General features: G+C 40.5%; 1 protein-coding gene across 1 annotated transcript in view; it reads left to right on the top strand.

The window, feature by feature from the left end:
* Positions 1-27,766, top strand: part of DNAAF9 (dynein axonemal assembly factor 9) — a 173,456-nt gene that overhangs the window by 70,112 nt on the left and 75,578 nt on the right. The window contains 11 exon segments of the mRNA XM_021005399.2: positions 323-378; positions 3,293-3,428; positions 4,353-4,434; positions 6,371-6,407; positions 10,429-10,516; positions 12,263-12,339; positions 14,857-14,901; positions 15,353-15,398; positions 22,732-22,843; positions 23,282-23,352; positions 27,399-27,449. Of these exon segments, the coding sequence (XP_020861058.1) occupies positions 323-378; positions 3,293-3,428; positions 4,353-4,434; positions 6,371-6,407; positions 10,429-10,516; positions 12,263-12,339; positions 14,857-14,901; positions 15,353-15,398; positions 22,732-22,843; positions 23,282-23,352; positions 27,399-27,449 (801 nt within the window).

The following is a 27,766-nucleotide window of genomic DNA, read 5'->3' as shown; positions in this document are numbered from 1 at the left end:
TTTCAAAGCTCAGCTCAAGTGCTGCTTTCTACATGGCACCCTTCCTGATGGCCCTGAGCTGCTTTGTACTTTTTTAATTTGCACTTGTATGTGTACGTGTTGTTTCCCCTATTAAAATGTAAGATCTCTGATGACCGTTCTTCTTGGGCATCTAGCACAGTGCCTGACACAAATAAAGTGTTTAATGAATGCTTAGAGATTGGTTGATACCCACCAGTTGTTTGATGGGAAGTGCTAAGTCAAAATCAGTCATACATTTTATCTAGGAGTTTCCTTTCTGTGAATAAAAGCCTTAAAAATATGCTTGGGGTTTTTTTTGTAGCCATTCCGAAGTTACTTCAGTCATGGAATGCTCTCCAGCCACATTACCGACAATAGGTAAGGATGTTCATCGGGCTATAGCAAATATCTCTACTTTTCTCTGGTGTCAGGTGTGTTATGGTTTGTTATTTACAAAACTGTTCTATTTTAGCAAAGATTTCCTACGAGCTTGACTTGTATATGAAACTGGTCTAAACCTTTAGGGCAACTAATGGTGATAAGTTTGACTGTTTGTTTTGTTTGTGGGGCCATTGTTTGACCATGAACAGGGTGTGTCTTATCAGTTGCCTCAGAGTTTGCCGTTTTGGTCCTCAGGGCTCCTACTTCAGGAGGAGGGAAACCTGCTTATGGGGACAAGGGACAGACTGTGGCCCTAGGTCTTCTCTTGGTTCTATCCCATTGTAACACCACCAGGAACACTAGCTCTTCATTCTGTGATGGAGGTAGCTAAGGCTGGAGATTCAGAAGGAAAAGGAAAATCATTTTTTCTTTTAAAAACTGCCCCAATCTACCCCACCCCAATACATGCTTAAAGATAGCAAACAGTTTTAACCTAAGAAAGGGTAAGGACAACAAAACTAAATGTTTTACAGCATGAGCCACGGCCATGACATAAAAAATAATTTTCCACAAAAATGGAAATTTACCCTATTTACCCTAATGGAATTGTAATATCCGGGAAGAATCTTTTGTAAGATGAATTATGGAAGGAATTCTGATTTCTCTTCAGGGGAAAAAACAAGCCTCAGACATGACTGGCTAGGTAAAGCAGCAGCAGATATAAGTGAGAGACTGTCAAGAGGGGAGTCTGGGCAGGTCTGGTCTTGAGATGAGGAAGACAAGAGGGTAGCAGTCAGTGAGCCTGGTAAACAGAAAACTCAGCTAGTACCCAGTGAGAAGCTCCTGTGTCTGAAGTACCTTTTACTGGTGAAAAGCCACTTGAGGCACTGAACATTGATGCTGTTGCTGTCCAGGGAGTAGGTATAATTATAATAACTGCCAGCATTTTCACAGCAATTTATAAACATTACCTCATTTGGTCCTCCTAGCAACCCTGAGAGGTAGCTGCTGTTATCATCCCCATTTTATAGATAAGATACTTGCACAAGATCACACGGCTAGTAAGTATCTGAGGCTGAATTTGAACTCGGGTCTTCTAGAACTCCAGGCCTGACACACTATACCTTGCACCACCTAGCTTTCTGAATTGAAGCTTTATATAACCTGTGAAGGGCGGCTAGGTGGCCCAGTGGGTAAAGTGCTGGGCCTGGAATTAGAAAGACTTACCTTTGTGAGTTCAAATTTGGCCTCAGACACTTATTAGCTATATGATGTTGAGCAAGTCACTTAACCCTGTTTGCCTCAGTTTCCTCATCTGTGAAATGAGCTGGAGAAATGAGCAAATCATTGCAGTATCTTTGCTAAGAAAACTCCAAATGAAGTCACAGCTGAAAAGCAACTGAACAATAACAGTAACCTATTGCTCAGAACGGTCACTCTCAATTTACGTCTTGGAAGCTTATTTTTTTTGGCTCATGTCCCAATCCGGGATTTCTGTGGAAACATCAAGATTTGGCTTGTGTCTAGGTCTACCCACAGAAAATCGAAAGGGCCCTCAGGTCCCATTGCAAGCACTCAGGCTAACAAAGTATCCAATGTAGAACAGGCTTTGTTTAACGTGACAAAAAAACCAAAAGGTAATATGTTCATCCAGAAACAATTAAGACAAGTTTCCTTCCTTTTTATTTGAACTACCCCATTCACCCAGAAGGAGAAAAGTTGTGTCGCTTAGAGATTCAGGCTGGTCAGGCCCCTCTCTCCTCCCCGCTCCTATCCCCCCACCCAGTAAATCTCTCTCAGCTTCTTACATGGTCCTCCAGATTTATGCTACTACTTGAAATTTAACATCTGACTAAATTATTCAGCTGATAATTATCAAAGTCACCTCTAAACTGCCAAATCTGATGACGTTTTATTATCTTTCTTGACTCTCTGTAGCATTGGCACTGTTGGCTACTCTCTCCTTCTAGATATTTTTTTCCTGTTGGAAACTTTATGATACTGCTCTTTCCTAGTTCTCCTGTCTATCTGACCACTCCTCTCTCCCCTTTGCCGAATCATCCTTCAGAGATATCCCCTAATTATGGGTGTTACTCTGTGTTGAGCCCCCTTTTTCAGTCTCTCACTTGCTGACCTCATCAGCTCCCATGGATACTTGACATTTCTATGTAGGTGCCTCCTGAGATCTATATTTCTAGTCCTAGACTCTCTCAAGAGTCCAATATCACCAGATGCTTGTTGGACATTTTGAACTGTAGGTCCTTCAGGCAACATAGCTGAAAAGCAAAACAACAACAACAAAACTTAGCTGCCTCCCCCATCTGTCTTCCAAGCCTGTCTTTTTCTGTGGAGGGTGGCACCATCTTTCCTGTAACCCAGGTATCACCCTCAACTCCTTAATTTATTCCATCCTGTATATTTAATCCGATGCCACATGACCTTCATAACTACTCGCCTAAACTATTGCAACAACCTTCTAATTGGCCTCCCTGCCTCAAGTCTCTCCCCATTCTGATGCATCCTCTCCATAGTTGCCAAAGTGATTTTCCCAAAGATCAGGTCAGGTCTGTTCAACATATCACTCCCTTTATCAGTAAACCTGAGTGGCTCCTAATTGTCTCTAGGATCAAATGCAGATTTCTCCATTTATCATTTAAATCCTTTCACAACCTGAGCCCAGCCTCTCTTTTTAGACTTATTCCATATTACTTCCCAGTCACTGCAATGGTGTCACGGAAGACAATGCTACCTTTCACCAAACATTTTTCGTGATCTTGTGATGAGGCAGATGCCTTAATGACCTTAAGGAAATTGCTTGTATAGAGGAATAGGGAGCTGTCCTTTTTTTCCTCAAAGAGTAACTTTTCCCAAGCAGAATGTCCTAATGAAATATTGTTAATTGCTTGTTTAGCCCAAACAGGCAGCCATTTGTTCTTTTTGGTTGCCACTCAACTGGAGAAAACCTCAATGCCAGCAACTTCAACTTTCCTTCTGAGGGGCATCTGGTGCGGAACACCGGCGTGGGAGGCAGTGCTGCCAAGCACATGGTGAGTCACCGTTGCCCCCTCTGGGCACTGGGAATTTGCCATCAGGCAGTGGAGGTGTGCGGCTGAGGCGCCAGCTTTCATGGGTTCATGCCAGTTTAGCCATTATCTCGAAGGGGCTGTGGGGCTGAGGAGGGAGTTGGTTGGCAATTAGGTCTGTTAATTTTATAGCATTTCCAAATGAATTTTTAAAAATAGTGGAAGGGAGAGTTGTGGCATTTCGGTCATTAAGAATTGAGGGTTTTCCTGTATACTCTTTGGTGTTGCCACATCATCTCTGTCACATGAGAAAGGAAGAGAGGTTGAGACGCTATTGTGTTCATTTTACAGACAGAGCCAGAGAGAGGCTGTAACTTAGGGGGAGAGGGGTGGGATCAGGAACCTCAGGGACGGGGGCAGGGGGGGGGGCGGAACAGGTCCTAGGATTGAGACGTCCAGTCTCCGGAAGCTCTGGTGTAGGTGCTTAGTCTGGTGAAAGCAAATGCTGTCTGTGGCCATAGGCTCTGAGAAAACAGACAGAGCTGGCTGACAGCATTTTGACATCCTTGTGTGAGAAAAAGGGACTCTTTTGAACCTCTAGAAGATAGCACATAATGTCAGCTTGCCTTTCTGAGCCCGTTTCAGGGGAGGGAAATAAATTTGATTTTGAATCATACAGAACCATATTCGATTCCCAGATTCTTCACATTGTATATACTCCCTGAAAAAGTTAAACAAAACAGCAAAAAGAGTGATGTAAGCATACTTTTTAGCAACATAAGCAAAATCAATAATTAAAGCAGAGGGGGTTGGGAGAACGGTTTTTTATGGGGGTAAACTTTTTTTTTTTAATAACAAATTGGCTGTTGGAAAATCTTCATTGGTATCCTTTTTCCATGTCAGTATCAGCCCCAGCCCCATTTCTCTCTGTTTCTTCCCGATGCCCAGGTTGTGCAGTGTGTCTCTCCAAAAGGACCCCTTGCTTGTTCAAGAACCTATTTTTTTGGAGCCTCTCACATTCCTGATTTAGGTAAGGGTCTCAAATTCATCATATCTGCAGTTTATATAATTAATACCTCCTCCTTCACAGATGGCTGTGACTTCTAGGTTTACTAAAGCTCCTTGTGCTGAAGACAGATTTTGTGTCAGATTGACGTATCTAGAATAAGAAGGGAAGTTGTCAAATGAGAAAAAAATCTTTGTATCATATTTCTCAGATAAGGATTTGATATCCAAAATATATAGACAGCTGACACGCATGCATACATATATACATACCTACATACGTGTTTGTAGACATACACTAACACATATGTTTACTACTTATTGTTAATAACTTTTGGTGGTTCTTTTGAGACCTATTTATTCATATCCTTTGACCACTTATATATTGGAAAATGGTTGTATATGTATGTATATACACACACATGTACACACATATAAATACAAATAGTTTTCAAAAGGATAATTGAAAACTGTTAACAACTATGTGAAAGAATGCTCCAAATCACTTTTAAGAATCAAAACAGCCCTGAGATTGGTTTTTTCTTTGTTCTTTTTATAAATTTATTTATTTATTTTTAGTTTTCAATATTCACTTCCATAAGATTTTGAGTTCCAAATTTTCTTCCCATCTCTCCCCTCCCCCTACTCCAAGATGGCATGTAAATTGATATAGGCTCAATATATGCATTCATATGAAACCTATAGGTTGTTTTTTTGTTTTTCAACTCTGAGGTTTTACCACATACCCAGCAAATTGGGAAAAATGACAAAAGATGGAAATAGTCAATGTTGGAGGAATTTTGAGAAGATAGACTCTCTAATGTGTTATTGGTAAAGCTATAAATTAGGACAACCATTTTGGAAATTAATTTGAAATTAGGCAATCAAAGTGACCCAGAGATTCTACTACTAGGCTTATTTGTATTCCCTGGCATAAGTCTTTGGTAAGAAGAAAGCCTCCATATACACCAAAATATTTATAACAACTTTTTGTGGTAGCAAAGAATTGAAACATAGTCCAATTCATTAGGAAATGACTAAACAAATTGTGGTACATAAATGTAATGGACTATTACTGTGCTGTAAGAAACTGCAACTATATTAGATACAGAGAAGCAAGGAAAGATTTACATGATCTGATGCAGAGTGAAGTAAAACAATGTACACAATGATTACTACGATGTAAGTGGAAGGAACAAGCAACAAACGATCAAAAGTGAACGCTGTAAAATTACAAACAGGCACAGTGCCGAAGAAGAGAAAGGAGGAAATACCTCCATCCCACTTCTTTGCGGAGTTGGGAAGTCCATGGATACACACCCTGTGTGTACATTTTTAGACTTTTTTGATATATTCATTGGTTTTTCTATTTCTTTAAAAATAAATATTTCTTACCTGATAAGGCTTTCTGAGATGGGAGAGGAGGGCAGAAATACTGGGAGAAATTCTGGTAATGTAAACAACAAAAGGTAGCAATAAAAATTAAAAACAGAACAGATTACTTTTCAGGTGTTAATATATAAGAATTTGGGAACTTTAGGAGGAATCACAGTTTATGTTGGTATTAAGAGGAAGAGGCAGAATGAATTCTGACGCATGGTTCATGGAAGCTTCGTAACTTTAAAGAGTCCACAGAAGCCGACCACAAAACTGAACCATTCATTTTATAGCTCTTAGGCCTTTGCTTTGGTAGTTTAAGCTGGTGGTTGGGCTCAGGTACTGAGAATGTGGAATGCCCCAGAGCATAATGGGATGAAGGGGGCACGGAAGATTGGCATACCCTGGAGTAGATACCATTCATTTAAAACCAACAGACAAAAAACCTTAAAAGAGGAATCGTGTGACTTCTTTCAGAGCCTGGAATGCTTGACCTTTTCTGAAGCCCAGAAGTTCCAGACTCCTTCAGGAATATTTAAAAACCTTGAGTTTTAACACATTTCTTAATATTGTTTGTTTTGTAGGAAGCACCGGTGAATTGCCCAAGAAAAACATGCAAGTGTAAGTTATTTCCCTTGGTTTTTCCTTCCTTGCCATTTGGTGATTCCTGAGATGTAATCATTGTGTCAGAGCCTTTACTGGGACTGACATTAGATTCCTAGAAGGGAGTAAGCAGAGCCTGGCACTTGTTGTGGGGTCCCTAGATGGACTGCTCCCATTTGGTACCCATGTACCACTGAATGCCTGGGTCTGCTCGTACTGCTTTGTCGTGGATGATTGCTGGGCTGAGCTGCTTTGCTACCCTGGCTGTTTCTCAGTGTGTTTATGAGAACTTAGGATTGCCAGTGGTTGCCGGTGGAGAATGTCCATTTGAATGATGTGAGAGCACTATAAAGTTTTTCCCATTACTTCTGTACAGATTCTCTAAGAAGTAGGGAGCAGGAAAACAATTTGGTTTGAGTGGATCTGCAAGAAGCATTGAGTTTGGAATAGGAATCTTTAATTTAGGCTTGGCATGCAAGTTAGACTTAATTGCTCTTGGTTTGGATAATGTCTTTTTAAACTGAGTGAATGGAGTTTAGAAGTCAGTGTTCAGCATCTTCTAGTTCATTCAGCCTAGAATAAGTCTGTCCTATAAGCAGAATAGTTGAGTATACATACTCTGCTGTGGAATTGTCTGCTATCTCCTTCTGTGGGAGAACTTTTCTCCCTTTTGCAGGAGCAAAAATGCAAAGTCACCTGTAATTCTTGTTTCAGGCGCATGAGGACCTCTTTGTCCAGTTTCAACCACTTCTTTTGGGTTGATTCATAAATGAAATTTCAAATATTTTGGGTTATTGTTTTGTGGCATTTCCCCTAATATATTTGAGTTCCCTTTTTACTTTATACTGTACCTGCAGTTGATTCCTTTGTTAACTAGACCTGTGTGACCTAAACCCAACATTGTTGGTCCCACTTGGGATCATGTAGTTCTGGCAAAAGTAGAAGCAGATGTATCCTAAACAAGAGAACATGTCCCTGTCTCTTAGTTACCAAGTTAAGTGGCCCCCATAGCAAGAATCCTATCTGTTGACATGGTTATTTGCCAGCTGTGTGAAGGGGCATGGTTTGGAAATTCTCATCAGGGTGAAGAAATATCAATGAAGAATGATGTAGTTCTAGAACCTTTTGCATTGAGGGAGAAAGTATAGCAAGATTAACCCTACAGAGGTGATCTCTGATTGTATTTGGGGCCAGCATCTGTGAAACTCTACATTTAATGTTTGTGTATATGCCTCAGGAACCAAATATTAGGCATAGCCCCTAGACTGTGTCTAGTGTTAGGCAATGCAGACATCCCTAGGGCGTGAGCTGACTGTTTTGAAGGTTACTTTTTATACTTTGTCCTTTTAGTGTTTCGTATCTGACAATACTAGTATGCATTGGTGTGTGATATGTTTATTTTCCCAAAAAAATTCTTCCTGTGAACTTAATAGCTACTACTTTCTTCATATGCAGCTATTTTTGTCCTGTAGTCACTAAGAGTTCATATTCTTCATGACAAACATATGAGTTCAGTTTTCCCCTTAGGTCTTATGTCTCTAAAATTGACCATCTGTGCCTTCACAACAGCTTGGTGGTACCCCCACTGAGGAGCAAAACTCTCAAGGTTTGGGGAGCCATAAATGTCTACAGGATTTGTCCTTTCCAACCCTGGCAGGACTGACTTGATAAGCTTTCTCTTGGGGCCCTTAAAAGTGGCCAGTAGTTTGAGAGAGATCATCTTAGACCACTTTTCATTCTATACCTGGGTGTAGACAGCTCATCTACAGGCGATCTCTTGGGCCTGGGACCTGGAATTAGGCCATTGCCTTTATTATGTCTAATTCCTGGCATTGAAACTTTCTCCATATGTGACACATAAGAGGGAAATCCCTTCATCCGTTGTGCTAAAGAACCATTCTCTGTAAGACACTGCCTTAGGTGTAGATTAACGTGTAGAGGTCTGCCATAACCCTCCTAAGAAGGGGCAAAGTTTGTTTGAATATTCCTGCCTGGCATTACTAACATATATCAATTAGAATATGGTGCAGTGGAAAGACCCCTGGACACTTGGGTTCTGTGAATTTCAATACCCTTATCAGTAAAACAGGGGGACTTGAATTCTATGAATATGTAACAATTTTAAAATTGAAAGAAAAATAAGTTTAACTTGTTGAGGTTCACATCTGATGCCTTATAAGCATTTTATACCTTTATGTGCCTTGATTAAATCTGTCGGTGCTTCTGCTGACCTTCTCTCACAGTTCTTTCCCCCTACAGCAGGCAAAACAACAGGGTGGGCACCCAGTTCCTCCTAAGGGTGCCATTACTCCCATTCTTTTGTGGATAGGTTGTGTTATGGGCTAATTCATTCTAGATTTCCAGTTCTCCCAAGTGGCCAGAATCTTCATAGACTCTCCTGGAGCTCTCCAGGCCTACTGAAGATGATGATTATCAGGTGTATCCATTGTACATATGCTGGCCTAGGTTGTGTTTAGCCACCTGTTTAGGAAGTGTTCAAAATCTGGCTAAACTATGAACCTCAAGGCTGCCTTTGCATGGTTTCTACCTTCCTTGCTCATCCAGACTGAACCAGTCTTAATCCCTCGCCCAAGAAACTGCCAGGAGAGGGTATGGAGGCCAAAAAAAGAGTACTGAGATAGTCACAACCACTAGTAATCACCATGAGAATCTGCCCACTAATAATCTGTCTTGGGAGGCTCTGATCTAGATGCCCATATCTGTGAAAACCAGGATCAAGGGAATGACATTCCTGGGCAAAAAAAAGTCTTTAAGTGATCAATTTATCATATTCATTTTGTTTGTTAAGAAAGATGGTTCACTTCTTGATACCACCCAGGTTCTCAGACATAAATTCCTAATCTCCATGAAATTCAGAAATTTCTTAACTGTAGGATCTCTTTTAGCTTAGCTTTTAGATGGTTCCTCTTCACAGAAGAGCTGCTTCTGCTGTGTGAACACATTTCAAACTCCATAACACAAGACAGTCTTTTTTAAATTAAATTTTATATTTTCAGTCAGCAAAATCTTCTCTCTCCCCTCCCCGATTGAGAATGAAAGAAAAAGAAAACCCTTGTTACAAACACAGAGAGCCAAGCAAAACAAATTTTCCCATTGGCCATGCAAGACAGTCTTTCTTTACTTGTCACAGGACTCAAGACACTTGAAAATAAACTTACTCTTAAATGAGATACTTTTTTCCTACCATATTCTCTATCATTTAAGCACCTATATGGTGGCCCATATGCATTCTGTGGTCACTCAGTAAACTGTCTGCATTTGTATTCTACCCCCACCTCCCTAAATGAACCAGATTTAGAGTCTTCTAGAGGTTGGCCCACCTTCCTTTCCATTATAGCCCTACTCTGGCTACTGGGGACCCTAATAGAGAGTGATTCATATTCATAAGACTAGGCTGGCTCAGTGAGGAATATTTTGAGGTACCTCCTCATTTTTCTCCACCTCAGGAGGATTGCTTGGAAAGTAGGCAGCCAGTTTGCATATCTCTTTGTAATGCCTTCATATTTAGTCTAAAACCCATACTGATTGAGCCTAGTCTCCTGTTAGAGTAGTCTCTTGTCCTATATGGCTTTCTGGCACTGTAGGACTGGCCAGCATCCTCACTGACCTGAAGACTTGTTGTCAGAATCCCTTGGAAAAAGCTGTATGGCCTTCTAGGAAGTTCAGTAAGTCCTTGTTGTAAAGTCCACAGCACTTAAGATAAATTGACCTCTGTGGCCAATGGAATTTCCCAAAAAGAGGTCACAGTATCTTCTTTAGTTTCATCAGGCACTGAAAGTGTTAGACAGCTGAATGGAACCCAGAGAGCTGTCTGCCTTTGACATGGCTTAGCAACAGCAAAACGTAAATCAGATGGAGCCCACAGTGTAAGAAAGGCACAAAGCCAACTGAAGTGGGCCTTTGTAATTTCTCCAGCATGTTTCAGATCAGTTCCTTGGGACTATGTAATTTGTATGCATGCTGTTCTTAATGGAACTGTATGATGCTATAGTTAACATAATCTCCTTTGTTTGTTAAGTAGGCAATTGTCCCAGATATATGCTGCTGTTGTTGAGGCTGTTCTGGCTGGCATTGCATGCTATGCTAAAACTTCCAGTGTAACCAAGGTAATTTGAATACTGTGTTTCTCTTCCCTCAGCAGTTCCTTCCTTATTTCGTTGCAAGAACTTCATAAAGACCTATTTGTCGTTTGGACTCTACTGTCCCTCTACTCTGGTGTGAGCTTGGCTTTAGGAGAGCTGGCATCATGGAAATCATAGCCATTCTGGCCCTGACATGGCATTATTTCTAGGTTTGAGCTATACCTGCCCATGTAACCAAGTCTGGTTCCCTTTCCTTGTGGCTGCTTTTGCAAGACTGTCTTTGCTATGTCTTTTTAGTTCCAACTAATTAACAGTTGTCTTAAAGGCATATGGTCATGTTGAAACTGCTGATAGATTTTTTAAAATCTATTTTAATAGATTAAATCTTTAATAGATTTTTTAAAAAGCTATTTTTTCAAGCTAAAGAAAGCAAAATATATTGTTTTAGAATGATGTCATTTTTCCATGCACTATCTGATTTGAGTTTCTGTAACTTAATTTAAAAGACTTAGAGGTCAGAGTACCTTAATTTCCCTAACACCCTGAGTGGTGTTGAGTCCTCTGACCATATTTTCGGTGATATTCTGCTATTTCCAAACCCAATCCAGTGAGTTCCTGGATCCAGTTGAGTTTGGAGAGAAAAAGACTATTAACCAACCCCCTGAGACTGGTGGCTTCCCAAAACTGAGAAGGCCCTTCCTGAAGGAAGCTGTTTAGCAGTGGAAAGGCTGTGTCATATTTGTATATAAGGGAGAGGGCTGACTTTATCTGTAGTCACTGACTCTCTGATACTTCCCATCTCCACACTGAGGGCACCCTAGGCTTGGTTTTTGAATCTTTGGCTTATAGGTTTCTCTTCCACATTGGTAACTTTCTAAAGATGAACTAGAGTGGGCGAGCACCCCAGACCTCTCCAGATGCTTCTCCTCAAAGTGGTTCCTGAGTTAACTAAGGGAAAAATCAGTTGTATGGAATTGCTAAGTGCTGGGAGGGATATACAAAGTGCTAGACATATCTTTTTAAATCAGTAATCAGACTTTCCCCCCATAGATCTCTTTAAAGCTACAACTCTTTGGATGTTCTTAATATGAAATAAAGGCACCAAATAGGAGCACTTATTTCTTGCCATGTTTTGCCCATGGCTAGTGGTCTAGGGTATAATAGAGTGCTGGGCCTAGAGTCAGGAAGATTTATCTTCCTGAGTTCAAATATGGCCTTAGATACTTACTAGCTGTGTGATCCTGGGTAGATCACTTAACCCTGTCTTCCTCAATTTCCTCATTTGTGAAGTGAGCTGGAGGAGGAAATGGAAAACCACTTCAGTATCTTTGCCAAGAAAACCCCAAATGGGGTTACAAAGAGTCAGACACAACTAAAAATGACTGAATGACAACAGTTCTACAGTAATTTTCTTTGAAGCTGGTTTATAACCACTACCATTGGGTTTCCATAGGGCCAGCAATACTAACCAAGCTGCTGCTTGCTGACCGAAGTGCTTCCCATAGGATGATGCCCAAATGCCCCCTTTGAATTGTCACTGTATCCAAACAGGAGTTTTTAATCTGAAGAAAGTAGACTTACATTTTCCTTAGGCAGGTGTTTATGGGTCGGGGTAAGCATATGTGGCAAAGATGTTTAGGTAGGGTCATAGATATCTCCTCTTGGGCCAAATTTTAGCCTCACTTAGCTATAGGAGGAGTAGCCTCCACTTGTCTAGCGCATCCTAGATGTGCCATGATATTTAATGCCTTGGATGTGTTTCTTTTATAGTCGAGAGAAGCAGCGGAGCTGACACTTTGGAATCTGCTAGATTCTTTTCAGATGAAGAAGCTGAAGTCTGTTCTACGGTATGCGGCCACTGATTTTCCTGGAGATTATTCGAGATTATGATCCCATTTTACGAGGAGTCCTATTTTTTCCCCCATTCCCAAGCACCATATTCAGGGTCCTCTTTAGGAAGCCCTAAGGTAATACTATGGTATTTATTAGAGTTGGGGTCTGCATATTTGCATGAAGGAAAATTGAGGCCTAGGCCTCAAGTCAGAGAGAGAAAGACTATAGCATGGAAGAGTTATTTGAGGAATATCAGGCACAGGTTTTTTGTTTTCTTAAATTGTGTTTAATAAACAAAAATGGGTTTAACAGTGAAAAAGCAACAAGCTAGATATGTCAGCTTATCGGTAAGTCACTCTATAAGCCCTTCTGAGCTGTGTTTTTGTCCGGGCACATACTTTTAATTGTGTGTAGCTGTGGGCAGTCAAAATTCTCCTGGTTCTCCTCTTTTCACTTTATACAGTTTCTTTCCATTCACAAGTTTGAAGAATAGCATTTCATGTAGATAAGACAAACATCCTGAGAAGAGCTGCTTAGCCTCTGTGTGAGGGTGTGGAGCGATTGGCACTGTCTGCCTAGGGGAGGATGGTGGCTACTCAGTGAACACACCTACAAGCAATGGGATTTTTTTGGAACAGTGGGTAAGAGTGCTTGACTTGACATCAGGAAAAATAAGTCGGAATCCTCCCTTAAACACTTAGTGGCTGTGGGACTATGGTCAAGTCACTTAACTTTTCAGAGCCTTGGTTTTTTTCATCTGTGAAACAGGAATAAAAATACACATACCATCTACCTCACGGGATTGTGGTTTAAAAAAATAAAAGTACTTTGTAAATCTTAAAGGGTTTTAGAAATGCATCTTGTCATTATAGTCCCATTTCTGGGAGGCAAGGCAGCCTGGGTCCAACATACACTCAATTTGGGTAAGCCCCCCTTCTGCCTCAGTTTCTACAAGGTCTGTGAACCTTGACTTCCTGAATAGTGTTTCATTACACATTGGGTATGCGCTTATCTTCAGGGAGCTCAAAATGCTAAATACAGTCAAAGTAAGATTAACTAGAGACCCAGTCCTGACTGAAAATAGCCAGAATGTCTCATGAATTCTTTTTTTTCTGGATGAAAAAGAAGCAAATGACAAGTGAAGAAGTTAATATCAGGAAGCCATGTTTCTTTAGAAAAGAAAAAGAAAAACCCAAGCCCTAGGCCATGGTACTGAGAAGAGTGCACACACTGGCCAGATTTCCAGGGCCTGCTGAGTGACGCACCTGGAGTCTGGTGTCATGAGAATGAACGTGTAGGGTGCTCTCGCGTCATCAGAGATGAAAATTTCACAACATGCTGTCAAAGTAGGAAAATAAACTTTTATACGCTAGAAGAGGTTTTTACTTGTAAACGTTGAAACCAGGAGGATTTGGGAGTTGGTTCTATTACCCAAAACATTCCATTACCTAGAGTACTCTGTTCCCTGGCCTTACCGTTTACTTGACAAAGCATGTTACCTTGTATTATGGAACATTTATGGTTATACGCCTGTTCACCTTTGGCCTGTAAGTAGGAATGGGATAAGAGGGCATGCAAAGAAAAGAGAGGAGAAGAGTCAAAGGAGTGAGACATAGGAAGGGGAGGATCTTGGCTGGTTGGCTTTGAAGGCCTGCCCGGACTCTACAATCCTAGAGTTACTGTAATCTTTTCTTTTCTCACTGTTGGGCTGGAACCACTAGTGAGGACAGCCTGAAAAGTCCACTCTAGCAAATGGGGAGTTCTGTGACAAGGAGCTGTCCCATGAGATAGTGAGATCATTTACCTCCTGAGATCTGCTAATGACTGAGATATGGTACCCTCCATTTTTGTCCTTCTGGCCCCCTTGGTTGACCCCTGTCTACTATGGTGGCCTCTCAGGCTGTTGTCTCAGAATCACAGTCTATATTGGAAGGGAGATCAAAGGCCACCTCCTCCCTCTATAGCATTCCTATGGCCAGCCAAGATGCTGGCAGCTTTTGTTTACCACTTCCTGAGGCAGCTAGTTCTACTTTGGATAGTTCTACTTGGTAGGAAGTTTGTTCTTGTGTCAGGCCTAATTATGCCTTAGTTCAGTTGAACAAATGGGCCTCCTGTGTGCAAGCACTTTGCTAAGCACTGGGGATGCGAGAGTCAGAATGACATTGTCCCTCCCCAAAAGGAGTTTACACTCTGCTGGGACAGTAACCATGTGCACAAAAGAGCGCAATATAAATGTGGCCTTCATCTAAATAGAAAAAGTAGAAAACTCATGGGCCTCATTGATGGCATCTGAACAAAAGCCAGCAGGGAAGTTTTGGGAGATGCTGGAGAAGGGCAAGGACGAGAGGAGAAAGCCTTTCCCTTCCACTTCAGACTAATTCTGTGGTTAATGGCTTTGTGAGTAAACAAGTTGGGGGACAGATGGTTGGACAACATTTCATCAGGATAGGATTGCTTTGGTCAGAGCTGGCTGAGAAGGAATCTTAGCCCATGACATTCTGACTGTCTCATCCTTTGACTTTTGTCCACAGCTACAAGGTGGCTTTTCGTATTCATGCTGTGAACAATCAGGGAAGGTGAGTATCTCTTTTTGCGTTGGGGAGGGAAAAAGAGAAAAGAGGCCACTTTAAAGTAGAGGAAAATGTGGTCAACAGCTGACCAGTCCTGGTCTGCAGCCTTTCCATAGCTGAAGAACAGCTTTTTGAAGGGACTTGGTCTCTTGCATCTATTTCCTCAGGAGTTGCCTCAGCTGGTGTTTGGTTTCAAAAAGGGCAATGCTTAATTAACATATCCATTCTACTGAGGGTTTCCTTCCCTCTAAAATTGGAAAAATGTTAATTTTCCCTACATGGTCTAGATTAAAATTCTGCCTACTTGCTGCTAGTGGCCAAGTTGTTTAAGAGACACCCTGGAAGAAATCATACTTCCATGTTGAAGTGGCTGATTTGAGAGAACAGTGAGTGTGTTTTGAATTTCAGCATAAAATTAACCACTTTTATGTTTTCTTTCTTTTTTTCCCTTCTCTAGAATTGTACCTCTGGACAATGAAGACAGCTTATACTCTGTTAAAACGGTAAGCAGCACTTTTTAAAAAAAAATTTTTATGTTTTTTAAAAATTTTATTAATTTTTTGATTTATCAACAATCACTTCATATGCTTTTGAGTTGAAAATTTTTCTCCCCCTTCCTCCCCCCACCCTCCCCAAGACAGCACACAATCTGATATAGTCTTTACATTTACATTCCTATTAAACATATTTTCACATTAGTGAAGTTCTAAGTAAAAATTAAAACCATTAGGAGGAACCATCAGAAAGATGAAACAAAACTCAACAGAAGGTAAAAATAAGCGAGAGCGATTCGACTTCCATAGTTCTTTCTTTGGATGTAGACAGCATTTTCCGTCCCAAGTCCTCTGGAGATGTCTTAGATCCTTGTAATGCTGAGAAGGGTTCAGTTTAACAATATTAGTCATCGCATAACGTGGCTGTTATTGTGTACAAAGTCCTCTTGGTTCTGCTCACTTCACTCAGCATCAGACCATATAAGTCTTCCCAGGTTTTTCTGAAGTCAGCCTGTTCCTCATTTCTTATAGCACAATAGTATTCCATTACATTCATATACCACAACTTGCTCAGCCATTTCCCAATTGATGGGCATCCTCTCAATTTCCAATTCTTTGCCACCACAAAAAGAGCTGCTATGAATATTTTTGTACATGTGGGTCCTTTTCCCATTTGTTTGATCTCTTTGGGATATAGCCCTAGAAGTCTATTGCTGGTCAAAGGGTATGCACATTTTTGTAGCCCTTTGGGCATAGTTCCAAATTGTTCTCCAAAATGGTTGGATCATTTCACAACTCCACCAACAATGTATTAGTGTTCCAATTTTCCCACATCTTCTCTAACATTTATCATTTTCCTGTTTTGTCATGTTGGCCAATCTGATAGGTGTGATGTGGTACTCAGAGTTGTTTTGATTTGCATTTCTCTAATCAATAAATTTAGAGCATTTTTTCATATGACTATAGATGGCTTTAATTTCTTCATCTGAGAACTGTCTGTTCATATCCTTTGACCATTTATCAATTGGGGAATGGCTTGTGTTCTTATAAATTTGTCTTAATTCTCTACATATTTTAGAAATGAGGCCTTTATCAGAGAGACTGGTTGTAAAAATTCTTTCCCAATTTTCTACCTTCCTTCTAATCTTAGTTGCATTGGCTTTGTTTGTGCAAAAACTTTTCAATTTAATGTAATCAAAATTATCCATTTTGCTTTTCATAATGTTCTCTATCTCCTGTTTGGTCATGAATTCTTCTGTTCTCCAGATCTGATAGGTAAACTATTCCTTGTTCTCCCAGTTTACTTATGGTATCAGCCTTTATATCTAAGTCATGAACCCATTTTGACTTTATTTTGGTATATGGTGTGAGATTTGGGTCTATGCCTAGTTTCTGCCATACTCTTTTCCAGTTTTCCCAGCAGTTTTTTTCAAAGAGTGGGTTCTTATCCCAGAAGCTGGGGTCTTTGGGTTTATCAAATAATAGATTACTATAGTCATTGACTACTGTGTCTTGCATATTTAACCTATTCCACTGATCCACCTCCCTTTTCTTAGCCAGTACCAAGCAGTTTTGATGATTGCTGCTTTATAATACAATTTAAGATCTGGAATTGCTAGGCCACCTTCCCCTGCATTTCTTTTCATTAGTTCCTTTGATATTCTGGACCTTTTGTTTTTCCAAATGAATCTTGTTATTATTTTTTCTAACTCTATAAAATAATTTTTTGGTAGTTTGATTGGTATGGCACTGAATAAGTAAATTAGCTTAGGTAGGATTGTCATTTTTATTATATTAGCTCAGCTACCCATGAGCAACTGATGTTTTTCCATTATTTAGATCTGATTTTATTTGTGTGAAAAGTGTTTTGTAATTGTGTTCATAGAGTTCCTGGGTTTGTTTTGGGAGGTAGACTCCTAAATATTTTATAATGTCTACAGTAAGTTTAAATGGGATTTCTCTTTCTATCTCTTGCTGTTGGGCTTTGTTGGTAATATATAGAAATGCTGATGTTTATGTGGGTTTATTTTATAGCCTGCAACTTTGCTAAAGTTGTTTATTATTTCAAGTAGTTTTTTACTTGATTCTCTAGGATTCTCTAAGTATATCATCATGTCATCTGCAAAGAGTGATAGCTTTGTTTCTTCTTTGCCTATTCTAATGCCTTCAATTTCTTTTTCTTCTCTTATTGCTAAAGCTAACGTTTCCAGTACATATTGAATAACAGTGGTGATAATGGACATCCTTGTTTCACCCCCGATCTTATTGGAAATGCTTCTAGCCTGTCCCCATTACATACAATGCTTGCTGAAGGTTTTAGATATATGCTATTTATTATTTTAAGGAAGACTCCATTTATACCTATGCTTTCTAGTGTTTTTAATAGGAATGGGTGTTGTATTTTATCAAAAGCTTTTTCTGCATCTATTGAGATAATCATGTGGTTTCTATTGGTTTTGGTGTTGATATGGTAAGCAGCACTTCTAAAGAGTGGCCATCCTAGAGGGGTCTCCAGGTAGGCGTCTGCAATTTCTCACTGGGGTCCTGGGATTTATTGTAGAAAAAACCCAATGCCAGACAGTGGGGTCACATTCCATGATTATAGGGTCTTTAGACTTTCAGGGGATGCAGGAAAGTGATTTTAAGAGAGGGAAGGTGCCTTAGTTGGCCCTACATGCATGATGTGTTAGTTACTTTGTTCAGGCAGCTAGGCTTGGAGGCTACTTTGAGATTTAGGGCTGAAAACCTTATGGTGATTTATATATCTAGGAATTTTAGTCTCAGAGTCTTCTTAGAAATGTGGTCTCTTTGCTAGTTTTTCTTTTGTGAGAATTATGATGAATCATCAGTAGTGGGATGTGCAGACACATTAAGATGGCTGTGGGAGGTGAGGCAAATTCTTGAAATAGGAAAAATTGAGGCTGGCTCCCCTCTCCTGGAAAAATCATTGGGATTAAGCCCCCCTTCCAGATAATCAATCTTCAGGGTTTCTCCCTATGAGGTTTGGGAGCCTGTGGCATGTTCTTACAACTGTCATACCTATGGCTAGAGGTGGTTAACTCAGTGTTCCAGAACACTGTGCTTATTAGGCCAAAGTAAAGGGTTTGTGGGCTAAATTAAATCGACTGTTTCATGACCAAAGAATGAGCTCTAACTATAGTTGACTGTTGTCAGAATCTGTGCCCTTGTATACAAAGAGAAACAAGTGAGTAAGTATAGAGGATTCAGTGCAAAGCCATCCCCACCAGTGGAAAAAAACAAGTCAAAGCACTGCACGGAATCTTCCCATGCTTTCTAGTTCTGTCCTCAGAGACTGAGTAGAACAAGTCTAATCCTGGTTCTTTGGCTATCTGAAGAGAGCCAGTGTGCCCATCCGAACTTTGTCTTTTCTAGGCTGAACATCTGTTGTTAGGCAGATGGCACATCTATAGTGTGTGTGTGTGTGTGTGTGTGTGTGTGTGTGTGTGTGTTTTAAAGGCCACATGCTTATATAAGCTAAAGGGTCTAACAAGGTACAGCTAATGCTTATAGGTTTGATGTCAGTAATGTATCCTATATTGTTATTGAGTCCCTATATTGTTGATGTTTTCTGGTCCTTTGAAACCACCTCAATCTTATTTTCTTTGGTCTCATAATTTAAAGATTGGGTAATCCTAGATTTTGGCCTGCTCTTAGAGGTTTAAATAGCACAATCCCTAGACTCCTCAGTCAATTTGCCTACTTAGTAGTAGCAAATAAAAAAGATGGAAAAAAGGGAGTGTTGTTCTGTTTGCCACCTTCCCTTTTTCTCATTTCAAGCCATGCTTCCTTCAAGCCCAGCTCAAGGAATACCACCTCTTCCAGGAAGCCTTTCCTGACTACTTTAGCCCTCACTGATCTCTTTTGATTGAGCTTCCTAGATAGCTTAATAACAGTTCATCTTATGGGGCAGCTAGGTGGCACAGTCACTTAACCCCAGTTGCCTAAAAAAAAACAAAAAACAAAACAGTTCATCTGAAAAAGATCTGGGGACTATAGAGGACTCGACAGAAATAATCAGTCTGACAAGCAATTAAGGAGGTGATAGTCGCATTATCCCCTATCTTGTTCAGACCTCATCTAGAATATTGTGTTTGGTTCTGGTTGTCACAGTTTAGGAAGGACATTGACAAGGAGAAGGACCAGGTAGTGAATGGCTCCAAGCTCACAGGACTTGAGCCTGAAGAACTGAAGACATGAGGGGTGTGTGGAGGAAGTTGCAGAGAGACAGATTTAAACTAGATGTCAGGAAGAACTTCTCAACAGCCAGAGCTCTCCAAAGGGAATGGATTGCTTGGGGAGGTTGTGAGTTCCTCCTCACTAAAGGTCTTGAAGATTGGATGATCACAGGTTGGGAATGTTGAAGAGAAGATTGATGGTCAAGTATAGGTTGGGTTAGATAGCCTTTGCAGTCCCTTTGAACTCTGAGGTTCTGTGGGTTGGGCCTACTGATGTGGAAAACAGGAGGGTGGCAGTTTTTATTGCTATCAACAGGATCCTTGTGGAACATACAACCCATTGGTTATGTGGGCTTTGTCAAATAACTTTTGGTTCTTTAAAACGAATTGCAGGGGGCAGCTAGGTGGTGCAATGAAGAGAGCACTGGCCCTGGAGTCAGGAGGCCCTGAGTTCAAATGTGGCCTCAGACAATTGACACTTATTAGCTGTGTGACTCTGGACAAGTCACATAAGCCCATTGCTTAGCCAAAAAAAACAAAAAAACAACAACTGAATTGCAGGTGAAATTCATCCCCTTGAAGTTTTCAGTCCTTAACCAAAGATTTAATCAAAATACACATATCTGCTTATCAAGCTGTTGTACATTGGTGTAAGAAGCTAAAGAAAGAATTGACCATTGTTTCTTGCTTTCAGCCAGTTTACACTCTGTTGAAGAAAAGTGTAGCCTAAAAGAAATGAGTGGTTCCTTTGGCCATCACTGCCCTTCCTTCTTCAGGCTGGAAGGCCCCATGGAGGACAGGCAGGGATTTTAGGATCCAAACTTAACTGTAACCTCCAGTAGCTTCATGGCTAACCAAACTGGAAATTGCCATTCCTTGTGAGGTGTTGTGTTGTTGCTGTTGTTTTAAAAACCCATTTCTGGGTTGGTTTTCTTTGGAGAGGAAGGGCGGGGTAGTTTAGGGAGAGGCACTGGCCAGTTATGTCATTCCTCATTATCAGATTTCCATGTCCACACAGGACTCAGTCACAAGTTCTTTTGCCTTTCTTCTCCTGCCAGATTTCTCCACCACATTGTTCTATTCCTCTCCCTTGGTTTTCAGCTAATAAATTAGCTCTTTCTTTCTAGACATTGGGAAACTGACTGCCTCTGGGTTGCCCTCATTTTATTTTAAGCCTCCCAAGGCTTCTGAGCTTAACCTGAGCAAATATTTTCTGAGCATATTATGTGTCAAGCACTATTGCTGGATGAGAAGAGAGATGCAAAATCTGGGTAAACTGCTTACCCTTGTCTTTCTGTCATAGTCTAACCATAGCACATGTGCAAATTATTGTCACATAAAACGCCATACACTTATAGGCCATTCACTTCATGTGGGCTGAGTTCTCTACCAAATTTGAGGAGAGCAGAGGGATCATTATTGCCTGGGAAGATCAGGGAAGAGATTTCATTGAGGTGACATGTAAACTAGGCTTTAAAGGGTGGGTAGGATTCCTAAAAATGGAGATAAAAAAGAGGATATTCCAGGTATAGGAATCAGTATGAGCTGTTTGGCAGGAACATGGTACGTGTGGATGGGAGCTAAGACTGAGAAAGTTATCTGGCACAAGACTGTGAAGGTCTCTGAATGCCAGTTTGGCCTTTGTTTAGTTGTCAGGGAGCCGTTAAAGGGTCTTGAGCAGAATAAGGACATACCTGCCTGGACCTACATATGAAGAAGATAAATCCAGCAGCTCCCTGAGAGGTGAATTATAGGTGACCAAGACTAGAAATGTAGGCAGACCTGCTGGAAAGCTATTGCAGTAGTCCAGGTGTGTGGTAATGAATGTCTTGACTAGGAGAATTTAAAAAGAAAGGGGGCAGATGCAAAAGACATTGCAGAGGTGGAATCAGTAGGATCTCATAGCTGATATGATAGGAGAAAGGAGGGAAAAGGAAGAGTCAAAGACAACCCCACCATTGATATCATAGGACACTATGAGAATGGGGGACCATAGACAGACATACTGAGATGAGGAGGGGGAGCAGGTTGGAGTGGGTAGGGATAATGTAATGATCTGAGTATTTGCCACGCATCTTAAAATAAGATCTCTGAGGATGTAGTGTTTAGGTGAGCATAGGGATAGTATATGGATAGACAGTTGGGAAATTACCATATTAATTGCCATGTAAAAAAATATTTACTCTATGAGATTTTTTCCTTTCCTACTTTTGAGATTTATTTTCTTTTTTTTTAATTTATTTTTAGTTTTCAACAATCACTTCCATAAGCTTTTAAAAATTTTTTATACATCTTTTTTATATACTTTATTTTTTTGTTTTTTTTATTTTATCATTAATTAATTTATTTTTAGTTTTCAACAATCACTTCCATAAGCTTTTGAGTTTTAATTTTTTTCTCCCCCTCCCTTCTCCCCTCCCTCCCCAAGATAGCATGCAATCTAATATAGGCTCTACATATACATTCCTATTAAACATATTTTCACATTAGTCATGTTGTAAAGAATAACTAGAGCCAATAGGAGGAGCCACAAGAAAGAAGAAACAAAACAGAAGAAAAAGAGCAAATAGTATGCTTCCATCTGCATTCAAACTCCATAGTTCTTTCTGTGGATGTGGATAGCATGTTCCATCATGAGACTTTTAGAGATGTCTTGGATTCTTGCATTGCTGAGAAGGGCTAAGTCTATCAAAGTTAGTCATCACAGACTGTGTCTGTTACTGTGTACAACATTCTCCTGGTTCTGCTCACTTCACTCAGCATCCGATCGTACAAGTCTTTCCAGGTTTTTCTGAAGTCCGCTTGCTCATCATTTCTTATAACACAACAGTATTCCATTACATTCATATACCACAACTTGTTCAGCCATTCCCCAATTGATGGGCATCCATCCCCTCAATTGATATTTATTTTCATTCAAATAAAGATGTGAAAAAAACTGTTCTTAAAAGTCAGGAGGCCTGAATTTGAGTTCTCCACAGTTTTGTAACTGTGAGATCATAGGCAGTTCATTTAACCCCTCTGGCCTCAGTTTCCTTCTTTTTAAAATGGGGATAATATTTGCACTACTTATCTCACAGGGTTAGTCTCTTCTTAAAGACTTTTGGTTATTTCTTCAGCAGTGTTGGATTTATCATTCATTGCAGGCCTCCATGAGTGTATATGACATCCCCGAGTTGACGGGAGGAAAAGAATGCTTGGGGTCCATAGTTTTCTCAGAATCATTTTTGACATCTCAGATCCTTATTAAAGAGAAGGGTAAGTGTTTCATAAAAGTCTGTTGAAAAGTATTGCTTGAACTGCAAGTGCACAGTGTGAAGTAGACATTTCCAGACTTGTTTTATCTAACTTTACTCTGTAACGAGGAAGGGGATGTTGCTGGATCTTGACATCAGTATTAGCGAAGGATTAATAAAATCTTCTTTGAAAAAGAACTAACTCCCATTCTTGTTCATTAATCCATTTGCTTCCATTTGTGGTAAAAAACAAAAAAACCCAGTCTGATCACAGGGCAGGAAACCCCCTAGATTGGAGGAACTTTATTTTTGAAGGACACCAAAGTCCATATGCTCCTGAGAGTGAGGAGGAGGAATAAGGTGATCTTTGTGATCTTGGGTAGCTCAGGGAGGATGGGGTAGGAGGTGAGGCTGGGGTGTGTAGTATTGAGTAACTTGGATTTCTTCGGTCTCCCCACAGATGGCGCTGTTACCAAAGAAACCAGCTACATGATTCTGACTGCACCCATCAGAAGATTCTGCTCTTGGCTGGTCAGTATTACTTAAATTAAGAAGTATATAAATTGGAAATATGGTTTATGCTGTGGAGAGCATCAGAGGGACACCTCTTCTTTTTGGCAAGTGACAGATCGTCAAATCCTTATTAGTTACTCTAGTGGTTATACTTTAGGAAACCGCCTTCTTGGTAAATGGTTAAACTTGGTCATGCATTTTCTCAGCAGAGATTTTGTGGAAACTGATAGACTTATCCCTTCAATGGGAGGAGACCAGTAAAGTGTTTATTGCCTGTTTTCCCCAAACTAGGCTTATCAGAATATTTGTGGTGCACCTAAATGTTTAGTGAAAGCTAGAAGCAACTCAGTGAGCAGCAGCATCTAGTGGCTTGTCCAACTTGGGACCATCCCAGTCGTTGTTTTACAACCTGTTCTAGAGTCATCTGCTATGGGGTCCTTGGGATCACTGAGAGTCCTCATAGCTCATCCAGTACAATCTCTTTGTTTGACCAGTGTCCACAGTCACACAGCTTGTAACTAAGTGTCGGAGACAGGATTTGAACTCAGATCTTTGTGACTCCATGCCTGGCACTCCAGCTGTAGTGCCATCTAGCATCTGCTGACACAGAAGACAACAAAAGAAAGATATAATCAGGGAGGAAAGCTCTCCTGGCTTGCTGAGTGTTCTAAACTGATGCCCAGAAGGCCTATTTATTTACATGAATTTACCGCAGCATTTCTTAGAGCTTCACACCTTCTCCAGACTCAGTAGCTATGGTATGATGACAGGAGCCTAGGATTTGGAGTCAGGTGACCTGCTGCCTTTTGTGGATGGGACCTTCAGTCCATCCCTTACCTCTCACAGCCTTGCTTTCCTCAAGTGAAGAGTTGGACTAAGTGATTCCCAAAGCCCCTCCTAGCTCTAGACGCTGGTATTTTATTTGAAAGTGTGATTTCTAAGAATGATAAGTGTTTTTGAAATTGATTCAAGCATGGTGCCACAATTAAATCCAGTGTTTTGTGTTATTGTATAGGGCAGCTCAAAAATCTTAGTGAAGTTTTAAGTGATTAGAGCTTAACATGCCCTGTATCAGCACTATAGCTGCTGTAAAGCCAGGCCCTTATAATTTGAATTCCTAGATTTGATCTTATTCTTGCAGTGAAAGAACTCTTATAGTGAATATGTTCATATTTTATTATTTCTAATAAGTAAAAGAATTATGGAGGTTTTCAAAATAATGAGGGTCTGGAGAAGTCATTCCCTTGTCTTCAGGCAGTGTTTCATCTCCAGCCTCCAACCACATGCATGTTCCCTTTAAAGATCTTTAGGGAGAGTTCCTAATGTCCTGTGCAACTCCGTGGCTAAATTGAACAACCTCTCTATTGAGATCACTAGTTCTGCTGGACAGGAGAGAGGGCAGGGTGGGAGCAGCTCAGCTTCTCCAAAGAATCCACTCCCACAGACATTCACACTTTCCCATTTCTGTACACATGACCTCTACCATGCCTTTTTATCTCCCACCTCAACACAGAAAACATCTGCACAAAGTTCCCACAAGCCATATTTTCTACCCTCCTCTGTCTCTTTATCTCTCCATCTCCCTCTTCTCTATTACTACTCCTTTTTCTCCGGGGATATGTTTACTATGTTGACGCAGAAACACGTGGGGCAGGGAGCGGGGAATTTTAGTGGCCTCAGGACTTCACAATTTTGTCTCCTCGTTTCATCCTGTGATTTTAGCCAAGACTGTAGGGACAGGATTTAGTGGGGGGCCATCCCAGAACTAGTCCCAGATGTGTAAAATTGTAGGGTAAATGTCTATTGTTGGGTTCCCCCTTTGATATAAGTTCACCCCTGCCTGATTGCAAATGCTGCATCAGCTATGAACAGGGCAACTTCCCTGACCATGACAAGTTCATGGCCTGACTCCCTTGGTGGGTGCACATGCAGATGGTGACAGACATGCATCATTTAGCTCATGATTAGAAGGCACTTGATGAGTTCTGCTTGACTTGTGATTTTTACTTCTCTCCAGCTTCTGGAATCAGGAATGAATTTAGAATCTGAGAGCCATTCTGTGGCTACCTTACCTACACTTCCCCCCTTACAAACCATAGACACAAAGTTCTGACAACACATGTTTGTGTGATGAAACAGAGTGGCTGCTCTGAAATGTCAGAGTAGGGAATCCTCTGTCTAGCTCTGACGAATGTGCAAATAGATGTCTCTCTGGGAAGAAGATTGCTTCCTGGGACTTTTGATACAATGCTGATCCAAAGCCTCAAAGTTATATAAGGTCTAATGACAAGAAAGGCTCATGGCAAGTGAAGGCAGTGTGAAGCCAGAGACAGAACATGGCGCTTAGATCAGGAGACAGCTTGGTTTGAGCTAGGCTGGAATGCTTCATTTTGGGGGACTTTAGGCAAATCCCTTCCCCTCTCTAGCCCTGCATGAACAATCCAAGTCACTTCTCATATCTCCAAGGGCCACAGACTTTAAAAGGGCGAGGCAACAAGGGACAGTTAGAGAGCAATAGGGGCAATTAGGGAGGGGTAGAGGGGCAGGTAAGGGGGAGTGAAGGGACAGGAAGTCATTCTAGCTAGGTGGAGATGCTTCACCTCTATGGTCCTGGGGTTCCTTTTCTGTAAAATTAGGAGTTCCATTTGATTACTAAGGTCCCAGAGAGCTCTAAATCCTTGATCCTTTGAGCTCACTAATTTGAACCAGATGGAAGAAGATTTGGGCTGAAATTTAAAGAAAGCTTGAACTAGATAATATTTTTCAAGCAATACAGTTTTATTGATTATCAGCATATCAGAGTGTGAATTTAAACCTTTAAATTAAATAAATCCCTTTCTCATCTTTGGCCTCTTCTTCCTTTCCTTGGTGCTAATTGCAATTTTTTTATATTTTCTCCATGGCCCTAGTTTCTTGTGCTTACTTAAATGTTTTCTTCTTGAACCCCTCCATGTTCTCCAGGTCCTTTTAACTTGAGGATACTAGAACTGTGTTCTGCACTCATTTGAATTGTATGTATATCCTTAAAGTCTGGAGATTTTTACCCTGGGAAATGTGAACTTGTTTTTTAAAAAAATTTTATAACTATTTCAATAGAATTGGTTTCCTTTGTAATCTTGTATATTTCATTTTGGTCATTTAAGAACATTTTCTGACAAGGGGTCCTTAGTTTTCACCAGATTTGATGAAGAAAACCGTGACACGAAAAGGTTAAGAGCCCTTGTCTTAGACTAAGATCACTAATTTATTGATTCTAAGGCCCAGAGTGAATTTATTTGGAGTCCGCCATGTTTCTGCAAAGATACACATTAAGAAAATTCTCCGTGTGAGATCTATTCCCATGGGAATTGGGCCAAAATTCTAGTGCCTTAGGTTCATGAAAAGGTGGCTGCCCTGACCCTCAGGCAGTCAAAGAGGTCATTCCAGAGTAATTTCTTTATCTAGTTTCATGGTCGTGACCTGGTTGGACCAACAAGTAGTACTGTTCACAACAGTTAACATGTTTAAAGAATTATAGGTTTGAATGAGAAGAAAAAACTCTGAAATATGTGTGTAAGGGGTCTCCTTGACCCTCAAAAGATGTTTTGATTTTTTAAGTGCTTCTCTTCTTGTTAAGACTAAGCATCCTCTTATAAAATTTCCCTTTTGAGCACCTCATTTGATTTAAAAGTTACAGTTTGAAGAACTGTATTACCCCAAATTTCCAATTGTGGGTGCCAGGGAGCCCAGTGGAAGAGGGGCTCCCAAGCCTCAGCTTCAGAATGTTCCAGGAAACACTGTTCTGATGCAGGGGCTCTTTGGATTCTTTTTTTTCATGTCATAGACCCTTTGGGAAGTCTGGGAAAAACTACAGACCCTTTCTCAGAAAATATTCTTAAATGCATAAAATAAAGTACATAGGATAGCAGAGGAAACTGGTTATACTGGCAGACAGCTATCAAAATATTTATCAGCCAGTTTCTTGGAAGTCAGGTTAAGAAACTCTGTTCTCAGTGCAAGTGAACATCCTCACAGTTTTAGTTGTGAAATACTAAATATCAAAGTTGGCATTATTTTGGATACAGGTGGAAGATAATGAAGTGAAATTGTCTGAGAAAGCCCAGCTCATGGTAAAGGTGAGTAATGTTTATATTCTAAATAGTAACGCACTTAAGGCTCCAAGTGAACTCTAGTCAAAGGAAAATTCCAATAATCAGTCCAAATGTATAAATGATTAAATTTGCAAAATTTCTAAATTATTCCTTTATGCAGCCAGAACGAGAACTACTGGGAAGTGATTGCTTGTCTTCAGTTCCTGCTCAGATGCCCTTTTCCCCTTCCAGGGAGGTCCCGAAATAATCATTAATGGTGGGAAAACAATGGAAATCCTTTCTGCTTTTTAACAGGGCACAGTGAAAACTGACCCAGGCAGGCAGTTGATGGGTCTGGGAGC

The sequence above is a fragment of the Phascolarctos cinereus genome, unplaced genomic scaffold, assembly GCF_003287225.1.
Source record: "Phascolarctos cinereus isolate Bilbo 61053 unplaced genomic scaffold, phaCin_HiC Scaffold_9;HRSCAF=440, whole genome shotgun sequence".
NCBI lineage: Eukaryota > Metazoa > Chordata > Mammalia > Diprotodontia > Phascolarctidae > Phascolarctos > Phascolarctos cinereus.
Note: the sequence above shows the minus strand (reverse complement) of the source record. Positions and strands in the feature narration are given on the sequence as shown.